General features: G+C 38.8%; 2 protein-coding genes and 1 long non-coding RNA gene across 4 annotated transcripts in view; 1 reads left to right on the top strand and 2 right to left on the bottom strand.

Moving 5' to 3' along the window:
- Positions 1-1589: 1589 nt before the first annotated feature.
- LOC113672042 (splicing factor 1) lies at positions 1590-14810 on the bottom strand. Of its 2 annotated transcripts, none has more exons than XM_027188317.2 (16): positions 13484-14810; positions 12047-12169; positions 11114-11189; positions 10616-10768; positions 9883-9972; positions 8870-8900; positions 8241-8300; positions 7432-7530; positions 7137-7255; positions 6776-6904; positions 6251-6302; positions 5678-5818; positions 4767-4956; positions 3980-4129; positions 3331-3440; positions 1590-2315 (listed from the first exon to the last, which is right to left on the bottom strand). In XM_027188317.2, exons 1-16 carry the CDS (start codon positions 13608-13610, stop codon positions 2238-2240), a joined length of 1728 nt encoding a protein of 575 aa, XP_027044118.2. In that variant the 5' UTR covers positions 13611-14810; the 3' UTR covers positions 1590-2237. The 2 variants fall into 2 exon arrangements, with proteins under 2 accessions (XP_027044118.2, XP_027044126.2); XM_027188325.2 differs by having other exon boundaries at positions 11928-12169; positions 13484-13748.
- LOC149051250 (uncharacterized) lies at positions 6798-8047 on the top strand. Its single transcript, XR_016184279.1, has 2 exons — positions 6798-6932; positions 7331-8047. It is a non-coding gene; the product is annotated as an uncharacterized LOC149051250 (long non-coding RNA).
- LOC113672096 (E3 ubiquitin-protein ligase SHPRH) overlaps positions 14514-15135 on the bottom strand; it is a 31699-nt gene continuing 31077 nt past the window's right edge. Inside the window, exon 30 of the mRNA XM_089198089.1 lies at positions 14514-14896. Coding sequence (XP_089054215.1) covers positions 14749-14896 — 148 coding nt within the window. The 3' untranslated portion in view covers positions 14514-14748. The remainder of the gene's footprint in view (positions 14897-15135) is intronic.

Raw genomic sequence — 15135 nt, 5'->3', positions numbered from 1 at the left:
GATAAAATACTGATAACACTGGATATGACCGAAGTATGTTTTTTCTTTGTTTTGTTTGTTTTCCCACTTGCATGCTGTGTGGCTGATGATCATAATCTACTCGCGTGATCTTAAAGAGATTCTTCGGCCTTATAACGCAGTGATGTGATCTGAAACGTCATATTTTTAAAGCACTTATCAGTATTTGGATAATTACTACAAGCTTCCTGATTGGTCAAAAATTTATTGTAAACCTCGAGTAAATTGGGTTTTGTTTTCTTTGAAATTTCTGATAGCCATTGAAAATTTTGTAGATCACTCGCCTTTAGCTCGTGATTTCCAAACTTTCCGCTTGTTCTCCCAACATCCCCAGAAGTTATTTCGCCCATAGACCGATAGAAAATGCGGTCTATTGCTTAAATATCAACGAGGTAATGGTAGATGCACGGGTAAATACTAAGAACAAAAATCTTGAATCCTAGACAAAAAAAAAAGCGAAATTTCTACAGCATAATTACAGAAACACCTCGCAATATAATTTAGGAATTTTCAATATGTAAAAAAGGAATGTAAACAGTTCGGAACTGAGCAAAATAAAGAAAAACAGGAAATAGCTTGCGAAGCTGGCGGTTCTGTATGCTAGTGCAGTGCAGCGAAGCCACGAGAGGCTCTGGACGAAAGATGGTTTTATCTTGGAAGTCACAAAACGATAGAGTGCACAAAAGCTAAACAAGAAAATAATAATACTAAGAAAAGCAGAGCAATGTCTCAGGGTATAAGAAAAAATTTCTAAACTGGACCAAACCTTCAATCAGTCAAGCGCTCTAAAGAGCCTATCGCGTAAGGCACGCATGTCACGTTTCTGTTCCTCCAAAACATCTCGTTCCCAGATTCTCTCTTCCTCTGAGGAATAATTCGGTTGCACCAACTGAGTTCAAATTTGAACGAAACGAGAACGTTAGCACTAGCCTTTATCCAGCCAGAGCGAACGGCTGAAGCTCGAAAGTCAGCTTTAGAAACTCTTGATGATGGCCAATTCATAATATCGATTCAATTGATTGAATCAAATTATTCAGTAAACCATCCAATTTAGTTCCGCTCAATGAAATGGATTCGGGCTCCTCTTCCCCTCAGAGCGAGGAGGTAAAAAGTTCCCATGCCCCGCGCCTCTTTCGTTCTCTTCAGCAGCGAAATGAAAGAGGGTCTAGAGACGAAGCAGATAGGCCGCCGACAGGAATTACTTCTTTTTGGCTAACCCTTGGTCTCAGAACCTGTTACGTTATCGAGTGACATGGAACGAAGCAGCCAAAAATGGAAATAAAAAAGAACGTAGGAAAATAATGGAGATAAAAACCTTCAAAGTTCCTTACACCTTACTTTAGGTTAACCTTTTATCTCCCAAGATCTCAATACTAATTCTCCTTACTGTCTACCATATAGTTCTTGTGATGTTAGTTTAGAGAATTTGGTGCTAGATCAACCAATAATTCCCTAATCAATATTTTTCTTTATTCTTATCACTCGTCTGCTGAATATTGTATCGATTTTGTGAGGAGAAATTCTCTCTTGGTCACTCATGAAAGTTAATGGGTTAAATAACGATCCAAGAATTTCTCTATGATCACCTTTTGTGTTTATTTGTTTAAAAGATGAACGCCTACTCTACCTAAGAAACCAGATGAGTCGACGTGAAGTAAATAGCGCTTGGCCCAGGGAAAGCTGTTCCCAATTCCAGCCCAAGGGCAAACTTTAGTTTAAAAATATGCTCATTTGATACAGCGTTTACAGCATATGACGTTTTGAAGTGTTTCTTTTGTTCTTAAAAAGGAAGAAAGTGAACCAAGGGTGACTCCGTTTGTGCTTCAACTACCTGCATATGAAATTTCCTAAGACACAACATTTGTTTTGACCAAAAGAAACAACTTAATGGTTGATTTTCTTTACAATGAAAACCTCTGGAGACAATTTCGCCGAGAAAATTGAAGAGAGGAAAGGAACTCTTTAAGAGCAGCCAGCTTCGACATAAAACTGAATCTTTGACTTTTCCAGCAGAGACATCACAAAAGAATAAAAATTCCTCAAGAGAGCTGCCAAAGTTAACCAAATTCTTATCACTATGCTACAATTGCATGAATCAGGAGCAGAGATGTGGATTTTACATTTGTAATAACAAAGTCTCTGGTGAAATGTGGCTAAACCACGCAGACACTTGTATATTTCCTGCGACCCTGACTGCCACAACCTCTGTCTTCTGTCTCTCATGATGATGGAGGAGGTGGCCCTGGAGGAGGGGGTGGTGGTGGAGGAGGAGGTGCACCCATCAGGGGGGGTGGTGCCTAGGTATAAAAATGAAAGCCATTCATTAGAATGTCAAAATCAATACTGTTCTTAAGCATAGACTGAAACAAAATGTATGGCACCAGTGATATATTACCAGGTGAAAAAAAGGTTGGATGAGCCAAGAGGCTCAAGTTCATGCTTAGGCAGGGCTTTTCTCGATTTCTGTATTTCTACTCTCATGGGATGTGAGTCCATCACATATACCCCCTCCCCCCCCACATTTTCCTGACAGTTTAACTTGTGCCCATCTGGGTGAAGACAATCATTGCAAGAGCAATACATCTTGCCTGAGAAAAGAGCTTTGCTTGTGGACCTGACAGGGGAGAAAACTCCTTTTCCACCCTCTGGAACAAAGGTAAACTATAAAAAGTCCCTACTTAACCCCAAGCAGCTCATACAGCTGGAGCTTATCCCAGACTCCATAGCGTGAAGCACCTGGGAGTATTACTGCATGTACTCCCCCTCGGATAGGAAGCCAGCCAACAATAAGGTTACTTCCTGCATTTCATCAGGCTTCCCTGATAACTTGAACCAGCCATTAATACTTCTGGGTGGAAAGAGGTACTATGGGATTAAAGCGTTCTGACCAAGAACACAATACAATGAAACGCCCAGCCCTCTCAACCAATGGACTACCCAACCCAGGACCGCTCAACCCAGGACCTCTCATCCCAGGACCTCTCAAACCAGAGTCCAGCATATTAACCATGGGGCCACTTTATCTCCCACCTTGAACAAAAGTATTGAATAACATAGCAGGTGAGCTTCACATGGTGGTTGGCAGAAAAGAAATATCTGGGGAATGCACCCCTGCCAATTTTTGCCCAATTATTTCCTGCCTTTCTCTGCTGACCTAGAGCCTTGAGGTGGCACTGGCTAAAATTTGACTACAACCACAACTAATGGATCCATTTTTCAGGCAGTTCTACAGATTGGGCACTGGGCTTGTAAAGCCTGAATTCACAGTAATCATCTTATTAATAAAAAACAATTCATGGAACTAAAACTCACCCAATGACCATCTGAGGGGGGTGGCATGGGTGGTCCATAAGGAGAAAACCCTGGGGGTGGGGGTGGAGCAAATCCAGGTCCCTGATTCTGCCAGGGTGGGGGGACAGGATCTACAAGAGAAGATAAAGATATTGTTAGTTTACTGGTGTTAATAAAGTAATGCAATATTTCCACATATTCAATGCTTCTCCCCACATGGACAAGTACATGCTCAGTTCAGTCATCATGCTACAACCAGTTGAAAAAGTAATTAAGATGTGCTACTACAACAAGAGATAATTGTTTACCATGTGATTCAATATAATTTATCTTCCTACTTTCCCCTTGGCCATGTTGCTAGCTAAGCAGTACCATATACAAAACTTTGATGAACAAAATTGAATCAGGAAAAGGGGGGCATGGCCATCTGATGGAGTTGGTAAATGCACTTTTTGCTCAAAGCATCAACATTTTTGCAACTGATTTTAGCTAAAAAAAATAAACAACTTCTCCCTATGAAGTTGATGCTGCTGGACTAAAACTTCATCACAATTTGATAAAGTTTCCTTGCTTATCAAAACATAGGCATTAACAGGCATGTCAACATTTACAAAGATGACAAACATTTCTCAAAGATTTCAAACTTTTTCAAACAGGTTTCTCTACTCACTTTGCCAAGGAGGTGGAGGGGGAGCACCAGATGCTGGTGGGGGTGGAGGTGGAGGTCCATGTCCCCCAGGTCCCTGGGGTGGATATGGTCCAGGTCCACCTGAAGGGGGAGGGTGTGGTGGACCACCCTGCTGATGGGGATGAGGAGGACCTGGGAATGAGAAATGAGAGGTTAGGACACAACTAAAGAGTACATCAAAGATTGGTTTTCACTTATGTCACAGTCAGAATTAACATCCTTGTCAGAAGCTGAGTGCACTATAGTCCGGTAAAAGTCATTTAGTGAGAACAGAAGAGAGGTAAACCATTTTGATTCAAACTCCAATTCTCTCAAGCTTACAATGGTACTTTTCTACTCTCACTGGGTCAAAGGCACTCTTGACTACAATCCTGAATCTGTCACCAATGAAAACCAGCTAGAAGATGACAATGGCATGATCTTTGCTCTTGAGACAGTTTGCTCTTTAGACAGTCAGCTCTTAAGAAAATCAGCTCCTAAAACAGTCAGCTCCTGAGACAGTCAGCCCTTTAGACACTCAGCTCTTAAGACAGTCTGCTTTTAAGACAGCATGCTCTCAGGACGGTCTGCTTTCTGGAAAGTCAGCTCTAAAGACAGTCTGCTCTTAAGACAGTTAACTCTTATAACATTCAGCTTTTTAAGACAGTCAGCTCCTAAGACAGTCAGCTCTTAAGACAGTCAGCTCTTTAGAAAGTCTGCTCTCAAGACAGTTTGCTCTCATGACAGTCTGCTCTTAAGGCAATCAACTCCTATGAAATTCAGCTCTTACCCATCAGTGGTCCACCAGGAGGAGGCAGCAGACCAGGTTTTGCCCATGGTGGAGCATTATTGCCATTAGGTGGAGGTGGAGGAGGCCCTCCCCCAGGCATGGGTACTGGTGTGCTCATCAGTGGCTTGGGACCTGGTGGTGCAGCCCATGGGGGTGGGGCAGAGGATGGAGGCCGATCTTGATTGGTGTTCTGAAACAAGAACCAAATTTGATGAAAACAGCAATCTGTATTTCCTTTCTGCCCAAATTAACTCTGTTGTTTGCTAGTCTGGTTTGTGCTTCTTCACTCTATCCTAAATTTCTAAAAAATCTGTTTCCTCCTAAATTGGGTTTTATTTACAAACTCTATTCTCCTTGAAAAATTTCACTTCTCACATCACCCTGAGAGATTGACCTGTTCGCTAGTTTGCTACTTATCCTCATCCTAACCAGGTCCAAAATTGCACCAGCTGAATGCCATCGCAACTGTGAAATGACTGATCACAGTATCATGACGACCAGAATTTTAGTGGTGGTTGCCAGTAGGTGAATATGTTGAAGTCTTGTCAATGGTCTTTACAAAAATCAACAGCCAAGAAATTGTTAGTTGTTGAATTGTTTGTCAGTTAGCTAATTGTCATGATCATAATAACTGGAACCAAAATCGCAACCAGCTAGCTACCAGTGTAACTGAGAAATTAGTGATTAGTCTCATGATGACCAGAATTTTAGTAGTGGTTGCCAACAGGTGAAAATGCTGTTTTTTTTCATAGCACTCTTCCACAATTTGCTTGTAATCAATCATGTGTAGAAAAATGTTTTAAGCAAAGAAACATCTGTAAAATGTTTTTGGTCCATAAAGCAATTGAAACAAAAATATTCAATTGCCACTCGGCATCCCCATAAAAAGTTAGTTGTGATCCTGAACATACCTGCATGGGTGGAGGGGGGCGTGGAGTAGCTGTGAGCTGAGGAGGAGGTGGCCTGTTTGGTTCCACTGGGGGTGGAGGCCTTGGCTGCACCTTTGGCTCTGGCAGAGGACCTTCTCCTAGTTCAGCCATGAGTGACATGTACTACAAAAAGGTAAAAATACATAAGTTACTTCTACCATTTGCATCCATCCCTAAAACTTGATAAATTTAACAATTGACTTTTCAAACCCTAATCCTTTCACTCCCTAGATCTCACAAGTAATTCTCATTAACCCTTTCACCCCCAAGATCTAATTGGTAATTCTCCTTACTATCTGCCATACAATTCTGATGATGTTAGTTCAGAGAATTTGGTATTAGATCAACTAATAATCCCATAATTGATATTTTTCTCTATTCTCATCACCTGCCTGCTTGATATTGTATTGATATTGTAAGGAGAAATTCTGCCTTGGTCACAAACTGGAGTTAAGAATTAAGAAACTTTGCCACCAAAGGCCAGGAAATATTTAGTAGTGACTTCTTTCTCCACTGCACCTATGAGTAACAGGTCACATTTGAATAAAAATTTACCTCACTATCCATTTTTGCCTTGTCCACCTGTACCACAGGAATAGGTGGTAAACTATGACAAAAAACAGCAAAAGTAATTCAGAAAGATTTAATCACTTAATTTTTTCACTGTCCTCTGCACCTAATATCTAGTCTTTCACGAATAAATAAACATTTCATTTGTTTCTAAAATTGTGGCTAATTACAACAAAGTATCCTGCTTTGTAAGATTGTGCTAAACATGTCAATGTGTACCTCTTCTAAACAAGAAATTGAGGTTAGTAAGAAATTACTTAAATATATATTTATGTGTTTATATCTGAGTTCAACTATAAGGGAAGATTATTTCAAGTCAAGCAAACTTGTGCCTCAGTGAGCAGAAAAGTGAAATAGGACCCACTAAATGGACCAAGCACATACTGAGACATTTAATAATACTGCTTACACTGCACTTCACACATCAACAAATACACAACTATGTTGTGAGATAGATTAAAATAACAAAAAAGCTTTATGACTACAATCAGAAGTAGTTGTTGCACTCACTCTGTTTGAATGCAGTCTGAAGCCAGATGACCTGCTGCCCCACATTTTGTACAAAGCACATTATTTGTGACATTTTTCTGTTCAGGGCACTCCCAGTGGCGATGCTCCGCTGATCCACAGTTTCGGCATCTTAAAATCAACACAAAAGCATGAGAAGGTAACCCATTAACCCTAAAAGTGACTAGCATTTAATTTCCCTTTACAATATCAGCCCTGAATCACACCTTAAGGTCATGAGAATAAAGGAAATGATCACCAACTAAAGAAGCTCTTGATTGCTATACAAATTCTCCCTGTCAGCCCTTAGGAAATGCACAGAGAACAGTAAGGAGATTCTGCATACTGATGTTAAGATTAATACCTCAGAATCTCATCATCTCTCAATGTTCCATTCAGAGCAGCTAATTCTCTCAGCTGCATCCTCTTCAAGTCATTTTGTCCTTCTGGGGCTTCTATGCCCTGCCGCAATATGTCCCGAATCTGAAAAAAATAAAAAAATGATCTGTTTGTTAAATTCGCTGATCAGAATTCACCCAACTATGTTACTTTTCACAGAAATTAGCCTATCCTTCTAAGAAACAAGCTTATCAACAATCAAGCCACCAATTTCCTCTCACACTGAAAACAAAGGCGCAATGAAGGCATAAATAACTTACCATTGCAACAGCTTTCTGCACAGACTGTTCATTTGGTCCAGTTACTAAAGCGTGAAGCTCTTCATCTTCTCCAGGATTTGGCTGTCCATCCTTCCTTCCCTGAACAACAAAAACCAATCAGGGTAAAGTAAGAACCTGCTTAATCATTCCCTTGCTCTCAGCCCTCACTGGCGAGTGCAGCAGAAATAAAGGTTGTCCACTGCTCTTACTGTAAACACCAGCAGATAAGCCATAACTATTTTCACAAAATTTGAGATGTATCTGTGTGAACCTCTGGAAATTGTGCCACAAAAAAAACAAAAATTGACACTGCCTATCAAAAACTTTTAGGTCTTTGTTAAATGCCAAGCTACTTTGCAACAAAGGACTAAATGAACAAACTGAATATTTCTTGTTTGATGTGAAAATTTTAGGGAAAATCTGACCGAAATGAAAAATTTATGGATCAAAAAATACTTGAGTAAGATCAAACATAACTCTAAGTAAGTAGATATGATGTCCAAATTAGTACAACTAAAGTTATAGCTGAGGAGTCAAAGTATTTTCTATTTTCATTGTCAGTAGGTTTATGCAGGTGTATGTCAATGAAGCAACCAAAACAATGCAACTTTCATACAACTCAAGTTGTGATTTCTCCTGATTTCTACTGAAAATTTTTCTCCAAAATGTGGGTTGACAAACTCTTGGTGGAGCTTGTCTGCAAGTGTGGCTTATCTGTTGGTGTTTACAGTACATTGAGATAAACACGCATGGATATAAGAAAACAAATCATGCAAGTATATGGAATAAAAAGGAACATCACATCTTACATTGTGTATTTTTCCTTCCTTTATGGAGCCCTTTCCTCTGATCATAATCTTTGCACTACTCTGAAAAACCAAAGCAAACACAACTTAATCAATAAAAAGAACAACTTTGCCAAGATACATTTTAACCCTTAAACCCCTATGTGACTAACATCTAATTTCTCCTTAGAATATCATCCCTAAGTCAAACATTATGGTGATGAGATAAATAGAAATGATCAATAACTTGATAAGCTCTTGACTATTTAACAAACTCTCCTTGTCAACACATAAGGAAATGTTTGGAGAACAGTATGGAGAATATGCATACTGATTTTAAGGTGTAAAGGGATAGAGAAAAAAACTCCTCTATAAAAAAATTTAAACTCTCAATGACTTGGAAACCACAATGGGAGACTATTGGCTGGAAAGTTCAAAATTTGCTTGTTTCAACACATCATCTGCATCAGAGATAAATGATGTTACCTCTTTTTCCATCTTTTTTTAAGTGTTACCTCTTAACAGGCAAGGAAAAATATATTTAAAAAATATAATGTTACCTCTTTTTCAATCTTTTTTAATGTGTTCCAATTTTTTTAAAGTGTTACCTCTCTAAGAGGTAAGGAAAATATATTTAAAAAATATAATGTTACCTCTTTTTCAATCTTTTTTAATGTGTTACCACTGAATGAGAAGAGAAACAAATATAATTACTAAAAAATTAAAAAGCCCTTCAACTTCCATGAGTGACTAAAACAGAATTTCTCCTTACAATATGGACACAATATCAAGCAGACAAGTGACAAGAATAAAGAATAATATCAACCAAGGGATTATTAGCTGATTTAAAACCAAGTTCTCTGCACTAATATCATAAGAATTGTATGACAGACAGTAAGGAGAATTACTTGTGAGATCTTGGGAGTGAGAGGGTCAAGTCTGACATCCTTTGCTAGAAGTTGAAACATTTATCACAAAAGCCTCCATAGACTATCACTTATTCAGTGCAAATTCAGAGTAAAAGAATAAAAGGATAATTGAATGCAAATTTTCTTATAAACATGAGCTGGCAGATAAACACTTAGAAAAGGAGACAAAGTGTATTGCCATCTACAACACAGTGGTGGGTTATGGATTCCCATTGGCGAGAAAAGACAGACATCAGCCAGCAAACACAGCTCCAAACTCTAAAGAGTTCAGATGCCCTGTCTGACAGCAAATCTGATTGTCAGGAATCTGACTGCTCTGTCGTCAACATATGCATTGAGAGAACACTACCAACAGTGTTCTTCTTGAACCACTGTGAATGAATATCATATAACTTAACCAGTAACAATAACAGGAAAAATTTACCACCAGTGGTACCTCTGGTTACTGCCTAAAATTTCTTGAATTCTTCAAAATTCAAAAGGTAAAAGGATTGCTTGACAGGTTTGAAAATTTCTTTTATCTCAAGAGAATGCTGAACCAAGCAGGAATTCTTGAAAATTCAACATGTAAAAGGATTACTCTACAAGTTGAAAATTTTTTTTGTTGAGGGAGAATTCTGAACCTAACAGAGATCCTACTTCTTTTCAGCATATTGCAAACAGCAAAGACACATGATGGTATTTGATAATATTAAAAATTTTAAAACACATTGATCCTTAAAGGGAAACCAACATACCGAGGTCCAATGAGCAATCCAATGAAGTTAACTTCAGGGTGGTTGTCCTGTGGAATCATAACTTTATCCTGGATTTTTATGATTGGTGGCCTGTGTTGTTTAGAAGTACATTTTTTTAATGTTAGCAAGGCATGAAGAACACAAAATTTCTACACAATTTGCCCCTTTCATAAAGATTAACCAGGTTTGCAGTTGAGAAATAAGGCTGCCAACTGAAATTTCACTTGAGGCTGCTCAAAGATACCGAGATCTGGCCTGGTAACAATGTTTTGTTCCCAGTCATTTGTAATGCTTATAGTGAAGGGCTACTAAGCTTTCTGTTTACAGAGACAAAAAACAGAGAGAGGTCACAATAAACAAATGCTCACTACTATGTTTTCTTTCAATTCTTTGTCTTGAGGTAGTAATACTCAAGTTGGTCAGGCATACACCAAAATGTTTTCAATAAGTTAATAGCATGCCCAGGGTGTCCAGGGACTAAAGGTAGGTGCCTCTGCCACTAAGACACTACAAGAGCACAGCCCTGCCAACCATGCAGTAGGGTTCCACCAGTCTTGCAAACTAACCATTACACAACTTAATATAAACATAACTTGCTTTAAATTGCATCAACAGATGCATCTACTTCAAAGTAGTGGCATCAGCATTTGAATCTAAAATTTCTTTGGCAAAAAAATTGATCTAGATGAAGCAAAGTGTCAATAGCGATAACTAAAACAGCAAAACCACCTACTTATAATCTGCAGGTGGCTTGTAATCTTCATTTAAACTCAGGGCTTCCTGTATAAGCACATGCCTCTCTTCCTCCAGTTTCTTTCGTACTCTGAATTCACGAGTGTTTAACCTTTTCCCTTCTGTGTTATAAATTGGCTCTGGAGATGGTGACCTAACATGCAAAATAAAATGAGTAGACATATCAAAAAATAAGATTGTGAGCTTATTTCCAGACATCACCCCAAATTCATGACTCTCTTCACTGCTGTTGCATCTCTGCTTGAAAATGCTTCAATATGGCCAAGAAAATTCAGTAATAGGTCTTCAGTCTTTGCAATTGGTTTGATTGGTATTTTTCTAAGTTCAATCAACCTCAAGTAGTGACAAGTAATACCCCTACATCAAACACTGAGGTCATGAGAATCAAACAATTGATCACCACGTGAAGAAGCTTGTTCAATGAATTCTCTTTGTTAGCACCATAGCAAATGTATAAGGAACAGTTTGAAGGATATACCTCTCATCAGGATTGTCTGGTATCCCAAGCTCTCCTGTTCGAAGCATTCTGGTGATTTCTTCAATCTTCAATTGAGCTAAACAGGAAAAAAAAATAATGATAAAAAATAAGAAACAAGTACACACTATCCACCAAAGTTGAGGATAACATACAGTCAAAATATCCATATGAGATGTACTTCTGAAAAATAATCATGGAACCAGGGGATAGCAGATATGTTGTGGTTCAATTTTGTCCTTGGTTCAAATGCTATTTGCCGTTGTTTCAAACTCATTATCATACATTACAAACAACCAAAACAAGGTTAAAATTAAACCAAAACAGATACACGTTACTAATTTAACCCTTTAAATCCCAAAGTCCCATTGCTAAATCTTTCCTCTAGCTGCTACACATTTCCTTTTGACTTGGTTACAAGAATTTGGTATTAGATCAAGAGAACAACCTCTACCTGATAAGTTTGAGTATTCTCATTACCTGTTTTGTTGACGATGTATAGATATTATAGGGAGAAGTTACATGTTAATCACTTCTGGGAATTTAAGGGTTAAGAGGTGGCTATAAGGAAACAAGCCACTCATTCTCCTCTAAATCCCAGGTTTTAGCTAAGAAAATAGTCTGAAGGTTAAGGTTATAACTGAGATCTAATTACATAATTTTCTCCCAGTCTAAAGCAACCCTGGCCAAAACACAGCCAAAGATCACCTCTTTCTCAGTTGGCAAATTTAGCTCACAGCCAGTAGTGAAAACCCTGCAAATGAAGACAGGGTTTAAACTGAATGTCCCAGAAATCCACACAGGAAAAACATCCTACCTTGAAACACAAGGTGAGAAGCAAACAAGTCTTGGCTAGAAAACAAATTCTCCTAAGAGCAATTAAAGAGAACGAAGGAGAATCAGTAGCAAGAATATCATCATTCATCATTCCCTTACCAATGTACGCCTGTTGCTGCTCCGGGGATAGATTAGGTGGCATTGTTGTTGGCATTCCCGGAATAAAGGTTTTCTTTTCCTCTGTTCCCCATCTGCTTCTTCTTTTCTTCTTCCTTTCACCATCTAAAGGATAAAAAAGACGTGAACCCTTCCACTCCCAAGATCTTGTCATGTTTTATTAAATAACCCCTCCAGCAACAAAAGCTTATAGAAAGCCTTAATGAAAACTGATGCATGTAGGGCCAGACAGGTTAAAGTGAGCTGATCTGGAAAAAGCCATTCTGCCTAGCACTGATACCCTTTTGATGCAACAAAGAAAAAAATAACATTGTTTAGGTTAGCTGTTGTTGTAAAAATGAGTAAATTCTTAACTAGTCATGATTTCTCTATGAATTGTGATTTCCTTGTTCTGACTTAAGAAGGAAAGAAAAAGTTTTTTATGGTGGAATTTATTTTATGTTTTTCTATTTTTTTTCCCAACACTTAGTGATCATATCATATGATACAATGCTTCTTGACTGAGTTTCATTGCACCAAACTGGAGAATAATTGGCTGGGTTTTGTCCTCGGGCCAAAAATTTTCCTGTCTAGCCCTCCCAATCAGTCAATAAGTTTTAATATGGAAATCTTTCCCTGTCCTCTTCAGGTGAATGATAATGCCTGTTTAGTTGCCATCTTATATGGCATTGTGCAACCAAACCACCTTTTTGTCTGGAGGAGACTGCAAATATGCAGTGTGAACATAATATATCATTGAATGACACCATATTCTGTAAATGCTTTTTGTCTTAAATTTTAGTTTCCTGCTTTCATATTCAAATGATTACCAAAACAAAAACATAACTCATGTGAAATACAGCTTTAAAACTGGTTTTCGTTTCTTTTAAAAGATAAAACAAAGAAACGTCAAATAATGCACAAAATTCACACAGGTAACGGTGATATTTGATATTCATATATTTTTTGGAAAACAGCCAATTGTTGTTTTGTGGATATTGTGATTCTGTCCAATAAGTGAAAACAAGTTCGATCTCCGTGAAACATAGAATCTAGCTTAAATCAACTCGACCGTTACTAAACACAGCGATCCTCAAAACTTGATCGTAATTTGTTTTAGTAATACTATAATCAGAAAAGATTAACGATAAAATAAATAAACGTAAACAACCTGAGGGAATCCTACTGTGGTCCCATACATCTGTGAAATTCTCGCACAGTAAAACTTATGGTAAGCTTAATCTAACGAAAAATGTGTGCGCTTTCCAGGGGAACTATAGCATTCGCTACCAGTTCGTGTCGATTGACTGAAAATTCTGTCAAACATGCGTTTTGATTGGTTTCTCTGCCATTAAATTTTGCCACACGATAATCATAAATCCTAGCATGCATGAAAGCCAAGATTTCACGCTGATAAAGCGCTGTCTCTAAGAAACTCACCTCCGAATTCGGAATTACCGGCTTCTCGTTTCACGCCAGATGACGGGCTTACAGATCCTTGCTGCTTTGCGGCCAATATTGGATGAAGCCGACCCAACGGGGTCGTATTAGCCCCTGTCAAAGACATAGTAGTTGTCTTATCCCACCACCGCAAAATTAAAACATTCAGTAGTAATTTGAGAGAACAAAATCGCTAAGAGATTCGAACAAACACTCGCTCTTGCCAAAAAATTATCCCAAGACCACGATATTCTTAAAGAATTGCAAAGCATCATGGTTGACAAGCCCACTGCACATGCGTAGTAGTTAAAAGCGTTATGTAAAATTCATGAAAAAATGTTCACAAATGGTGTAGAATTTCCTGGTTTCCCGCTCACAACGTTTTGTTTTGTCTTCAAAGTCGGCTACACTAACCAACGTGATCAGTAAGTAGCCCCATGGGGTACCTGAGCCATTTTTTGGCGGGTATGTGCCACTGGCCTCTCAGAATCCCTTCCCCATCATTGTAAATATTTAGATAGACTCCGGCGGCACCCTCCCCCCCCTCCTCGAGTAAATAAGAAGAGATAATGTATGAGGACAAGAAATTCCCGTAAAATAGAGGATACCGCAGTCACAGATTGGCCATCTAATTTATTCACTCTGAGCTTCAGTTTTAAATAATAAAAACAAAAGCAAAAAATGGATTGGGCAAAAATTCGACCCTTGCCAAAATGATGCATCAACGTCCCTTGGTTCCAAAGTCAATGTCAACGTCGGGGAGATCGGACAGATTTCAGTTTTTCATTAGTCGTTACCGTCAAACAGGCTCTCCCTCATTAGCGCTGCAACACACGCGTTCCTCCGCACGGGGGAAGATTTGAGACGAGTCGGGAAGAGGTTTGCCAGAGGTCTGGCACTAAACTTCTTGAATACCTCTCGCTGACTCGCGTTGCTTAACTGAGCCCTCGTACTTTCTTGAGGGCGAGGAAATGGTCCTACCAAAGCGCAAACAACGATGGCCTGCTCGCTTGCTACATAAGTGGAAAAGTTTTCAGAAAAAAAATTGTTTATTTACTTGCATTTTTCTTTCTTCATTCTTACGAAATCGCTAAAAAAGGAACACTTTATATTCTTCTATTAAAAAATGGTGTAGCACCAACAAAGCAAGTTCTAACATTAACGAATTGTTTAGATATATTCTTGTCAATAAAATGACCTAAGCGTGAAAAATAAACCACTTGTATCTACACTTCTAAGACAATAGCAAGTGTAAACGTGCGCTGTTAATCTGGAGAAAGTGCGACTGTTGGTTCATAAAACAGGAACGATCCCGTCACGCTTTGCTCCTCGTCGCGTTCTTCATCTTGAGTGAACAATGAGGCGAGGTCACTAAGCGTCAGACTGGCATTCTCACTGTCACGTGCTCCAGTCCTGTTGAGCAGGATAAAATCACGTGTCACAATTTTCATTACAGTTTCCAGGGAAGCCTGGGTACGAGGGTTTGTTCAGAATGTGCGCGTTTCTGTGTTCCATGCATTTCTCAGCTAAGAAAGTCGAGTTTACGCCCACTTGACAATATGTCAGCATCATGACACTTTGACATTTCATAGAAGGTAAGTTTTCTCTTAAAGACTCCAAACTTTGCTTACTTACTGCAACACTTTACTTTT

The sequence above is a fragment of the Pocillopora damicornis genome, chromosome 1 (genome assembly GCF_964200805.1).
Source record: "Pocillopora damicornis chromosome 1, jaPocDami1.2, whole genome shotgun sequence".
NCBI classification, from domain to species: Eukaryota; Metazoa; Cnidaria; class Anthozoa; order Scleractinia; family Pocilloporidae; genus Pocillopora; species Pocillopora damicornis.
The sequence above is the reverse complement of the archived record's forward strand: the minus strand, read 5'-3'. Positions and strand labels throughout refer to the sequence as shown.

Coding starts and splice junctions, on each gene's coding strand:
- LOC113672042 (XM_027188317.2), bottom strand. CDS start 13,610: ATGTCTTTGACAGGGGCTAATACGACCCCGTTGGGTCGGCTTCATCCA. Junction 8,901..9,882: donor GGATTGCTCATTGGACCTCG/GTATGTTGGTTT, acceptor CTTCTCATTCAG/TGGTAACACATTAAAAAAGA. Junction 6,905..7,136: donor AGAGATGATGAGATTCTGAG/GTATTAATCTTA, acceptor GTTGATTTTAAG/ATGCCGAAACTGTGGATCAG.